The 5,120-nt window shown below is 37.1% G+C and overlaps 1 protein-coding gene across 4 annotated transcripts; it reads right to left on the bottom strand.

Moving 5' to 3' along the window:
- Positions 1-302: 302 nt before the first annotated feature.
- Positions 303-4,473, bottom strand: LOC108994921 (60S ribosomal export protein NMD3-like). 4 transcript variants are annotated; one of them, XM_018970347.2, is made up of 4 exons: positions 4,214-4,447; positions 3,322-3,341; positions 2,225-2,308; positions 303-2,037 (listed from the first exon to the last, which is right to left on the bottom strand). In XM_018970347.2, exon 4 carries the CDS (start codon positions 2,033-2,035, stop codon positions 500-502), a length of 1,536 nt encoding a protein of 511 aa, XP_018825892.1. In that variant the 5' UTR covers positions 2,036-2,037; positions 2,225-2,308; positions 3,322-3,341; positions 4,214-4,447; the 3' UTR covers positions 303-499. The 4 variants fall into 4 exon arrangements, with proteins under 4 accessions (XP_018825892.1, XP_018825891.1, XP_035544354.1 ...); XM_018970346.2 differs by lacking the exon at positions 3,322-3,341 and having other exon boundaries at positions 4,214-4,473; XM_035688461.1 differs by lacking the exon at positions 3,322-3,341 and having other exon boundaries at positions 2,225-2,359.
- Between the last annotated feature and the right edge of the window lie 647 nt (positions 4,474-5,120).

Below are 5,120 nucleotides of genomic sequence, written 5' to 3'. Positions count from 1 at the left end.
TATTCTTTGTGATAAGGCACTCTTACTAATATTTGTACAGGTCGACAATAAGATATGATATGATCTTTCTATAGTTTCTTGAGAACTATGGATGAATTGACCTACAAAATATTGATGTACTTCATGTAAAAGCAAACTTCTATAAAGAGCCAATTTGTATGGTTTATTTCATTGAAATCATTGCATTCATACTTCCATCACATCCAACCATCCGAAAACACAACTATCAGGAATAACTCAACTTACAACATTAACGGCCATTACAATAGAGAAGGGAACAAAGGGAAAAAGACCATCTTTTGCAAAATATAATTTATTTACTTGTACGATAGAAGTTCAGAGTAAGGAAAATTCGTTTTTTTTTTTTTTTAAGTAAGAAGTTTTATTAATCCACATAAAAAGCAATGCTCAAGTACACATGAAAAGCAATGCTCAAGTACACATGAAGTATTCAAGAAAAAACAGTAAGGAAAATACGTTTAAGAACAAAAGCTTCTCATCACTCCATCATGCTATCACTCTCACCTTCCTCCTCTACACTTAGTTCGAGATCAGCAAGCAACTCTTCCAGTGGAACAGAAGGCAAGTCATCTCCATCAGCCACAGATGTCATCTCTGATGGCTGGTAATCTCTATTACGGTACAATGATATATTGAACCTCATTTCAGGGTTCTCCTCCAGATCTTTCAAGAACTGTTCATACTCGGTGTTCATCTTCTCTTGCTCAGCTCTACCCTTCCTATCATCAACTTCCATGTCAAGGGATTTAAGCTTCCATGCACGAGGCTTCCCGCGCTTCTTCTGGCGCTTCTCTTCGTAGCTCTTCTTTATCAGAATTGCCTCTGGGAGGATCAGGCCCTTGTGCTTCTCTAGCTCACCATCATTACTGTTAGCTCCATATAAGTCATAACCAAGAGCATAATCCCCAGGGTTCAAAAGATGGCCCAGATGTGTTCTGATGGAGAAAATTGTATCATTTTTCCCAAAATCTGATACACGGGCCACTTGTGAATCAGCTAAGAAATACTTGGAGCCACCAACGTTAACTTCAGAAGAAACAATCTCCACATCTAACACTATATACTCCACTAGCTGCCTGCTAGTGGATAGAGATTTGAATGGCACCCTCCAATACTGATCAGCATCCAAGAAACAGATCCTTAAGGTGAAAGGATCAAGCAAAGCAATGCTGTTGGTGACTTTGGTGCAAATCACAAGAGGACCAATATTTCCCAAACTAGCAGCGACCTTTGGAGGCAAACAGATCAAATCCTCACGACATATCGGGCAGATTTCAACAGAGAAAGTGTACTTGTAATTATAGTTATTGCTCTTAGTGTCATGGGAAACAAGCTGTTTGTCATTGCGACTTCTAACTGGAGCAACTTTACCAACGAAGTCCACAAACTTCACACCATGACTCCGGTTCGAGAAAAAGAAGTCGATCCCTTGATCCATCTGCTTGATCTTTATGGCAGAGGCAGCAGCATTGTGCTTCAGAATCAGCTGCTCCAAGTAAAAGAAAGTACGCCTGTGAGAAACATGTTGGCGCAGTTGCACAGCTGCAACCCACTGGTCCGGATTGGCCTGAATCCTTGAACAGGGTTCACACATATGTTCTTGCTGAACATACTCGACCACATACGATTGTTCAAGTATTGCTCCATTAAGAACCTCTTTCTGAACTTTCAATCTGACCTTGATCCTCTTGGAATGGGGTTCGGTCCAAATGAACTCTGCATGCACCAATCTTACTTTATTCAAATTCTTCAGCCTCTTTACGCAGAACGTCAACAGCTCCTTCGATTCCAATTGGGCTTTGAGCCAAGTTCTTGGTGGCTGCAAGTAGCTATCACACTCAGGGCAATGAATTATGATTACATGCTTCTGAAGACCTTCCGTGATGTCGACTTCAGAGCGCAGACACTTCACGCACATATTGGCAGCATTTGGTGCCATTGGAATGCCGCATCTGCAACAAAGAACGCTTCCGACTGTTTGGGGAACCATAAACATACCTGATTCTTCAGCCATGGCTGATACGATATAACACAAAAAAACATTAAACTTAGAAATGCACAAAACAACATCAACTATAACAGATACAAGTGGCTGTCTTATATGATAATTCAAACAGAAAAAATCCATTGATGATAAACTTAAACCGACCCTTGTATAAAGTTTGATTTAATGGCTGTTGTCCGTTTGCAGAAAAATAGTTACCTTTGATGTTGGGGCAATGGAGAAAACAAAGTATGAAGATGATCGATGTCGAAGGATCCTTCTCCGTTGACCTCTCTTTTTCCCCTACTCAAACAGGTCAAGAGATGAATATCTTTTCCCAGAAAATAAGTTCAGCTGACACAAACACAAGCCTTAATAAAAGAGAAATACATCTTTTCCCAGAAAATAAGTTCGGCTGACACAAACACAGCCTTAATAAAAGAGAAATACAACAGGAGGCGCTGGGTTTCCCCAACAAACTACAGCATAAAGTTAGCTCGGGAATTAAAAGCAAATAATTCCAGAAGTATTCAGGATTGAATATACTGTTTTTTTTTTATGTTGGGGAACCTCTCCAACACAGGGCCCTTCGGACCCACCCCTGCAGAGTAAAACCCGGTCCCATGCCCCACACCCTCGGAACTTTCTCTACACAGAACTGGTTAAATCACTAGCTTTTCACCAGGGGGTGTGGCCCCAAATGATTGTTTGCACCCATGAAGTGTTGAACCTTGGACCTTGAAAGGAGTGAAACCCCAAGACCAAAGCCTTCACCACTTGGGCCAACCCCTTGGGGTTATTCAGGATTGAATATACTATTATTGGCTTCACATATATCCAACATTGTTTGTTCAATAGAGCAGGACGGCAACTTTAAGACATAGAGACCAATCACACGAGCCCAATTACAACTTAAAACCAATTAATAAAATCTCAAATCCCAGGCAGCCAAACAAAAAATTTTCAACATATAGTCAGTTCCATCAAATTTGAAGAACACTTACTGACAGCCTCCCTCAGAATACAAAGCAAACTCACGGAAATTATTAAACCAAAAGAAAGAGAGTAATCTTGGAACCAAAATCAAAGCTTAAGAGTCGGACACAAATTTGCTTCAGCTAAGGGGAGGTTTTTTTTCTCTTTCTTGGCAATTTTACCGGGTTTCAAATGATTGAAGCAAATTCCCAGAAGATTAAACCATATTAAAACTGAGTAACCAGGCCAAAAAGAAAATTTACAGGAAAAAATATATAGAGCACTAATAAAAGCGAACCTACTTATAAAAAAAAACAAAAAAAAAAAAAAAGAGAGCGAACCTGGAGCACAACTCTAATAACTGGAGAATGATCCGGTTAAGAGAAGCAGTTTGGAAAGCGGCTCACCAGAAAATTCCAACACAAAATATAATAATCAATTCAACTTTTTCAAATCTCAAAACAATAATAATATTAAAAAATAATATTCTAACAATATTTTATTCAACTTTCATTTCAACTCATCTCATCTCAACACACTATCCAAACCTCACCTTAATGTGTAACCCAAATCACCAACTTCATGATCAGGTAGGAAGAGAAAAAATCGTGAAAAAAAAAGGCCGAGGAACAAGTTCCACAGTTTGGCTTCTCAGAAAATACAGGAATGTAATAGGAAAACGAGAAGTCTAATTTCAAATATGCATCTGTAAAATCTAAAGCCGATAGGTCCAATTAAAAAAAAAAAAAGCCTAAACACAGCTGTCCCAAACTTTCTCCGTTCACGTGTGAAATCTTCTAGGCAGCCAAACAGATTAATAGCTGATAACCATAACAGCCCAAGAGGATATGACATCCATACAGTAACCAGCGATTATTGGATAAAAAGGCAGAAGTGTTCTTCAAGTTTGACGGAACTGACTATATATTGAAAATTTTTTGACTATACATTCCTAGTTTTGTGTACCATAATCTGCATGTGCTTCACAGAAGTTAAAAACTCTTACAGTTACAGCATAGTCGGATCCCAGTTCATTTCTTTCACTAAAGTTAGAAACCCTAGCAGACGCCAAAAAAATCAACCAACAAAGTTACAAAATCAACCAAGAAATCTGGAAAAAAGCATACCAAAAATCAACCAAAAAAATCTGGAAATCAGCATACAAAAAAATCAACCAAGAAATTAAAATCAACAGTGAACGGAACAGAGTGAGTGAACGGAAGAGGCACTTACGGACCACGGTGATGGGACCGACGTCGATGACTCGATGGGCAGTGGCAGGGCGATGACTTGATGAGAGTGAGTGATGTCGATGAGAGTGAGGGACTCAGTGAGGTCGGACGGCGAGGGGGAGTCGATGGACGGCCGCACCGCGGGAGAAAAGAGAGAGAGGCGACGAGCTGGGTGGGTGGGAAAAGGCCTTCTCGGCTCCGAAGGGTTTTGGGTTTTTCCAAGAGAATATGAGAACGTAGAAACCGGAAGAGGGCCGGTCCGGTTGGGTTATAATTTTGACATATTTTACAATCGAGTCCGTATATTCCAGTTTCAGAATTTGAAAAATCTTAAACCGGTATTTCTGATTTTTTTATTCAATTTTCAGTTTTTAATACAGTATTAATAGATTATATAGTTATTATAACTATACTATAGTGATATATAATAGTATAGTATTACTAATATTACAGTGATTTATATAGTTATTTATATATAGTGGATACCTAATAGTATTGGTGTTATTATTTGTAAATATATATATACTAGTATCATATAGTGATATACTATTTGATTATATATATTATTGATAATATGTTAGTAATAATATGTTATTGTCTAACTTATTTATATATTTGATTGTATATGTTAATAATAATATGTTTGGTTACATATATGTTAGTGATAATATGATGATTACGTACACTTATTATATGAATGTAAATTATCAAACATATACAAATGTATTTTTAAAAAAGAATGTATATTATAATTTATTATGTTATAAAATGTATTTATCTTTCATATATATGTATATATAGTTTATATTAATAACATATAATCAAATGTTCATGTTTAGAACTAGAATTTTATAAGATTTAATGATAATGATAATGTTATATCAAATGTTATATTAATATTTATAAGA

The sequence above is a fragment of the Juglans regia genome, chromosome 3, assembly GCF_001411555.2.
Source record: "Juglans regia cultivar Chandler chromosome 3, Walnut 2.0, whole genome shotgun sequence".
Taxonomy (NCBI): Eukaryota; Viridiplantae; Streptophyta; class Magnoliopsida; order Fagales; family Juglandaceae; genus Juglans; species Juglans regia.
Note: the sequence above shows the minus strand (reverse complement) of the source record. Positions and strands in the feature narration are given on the sequence as shown.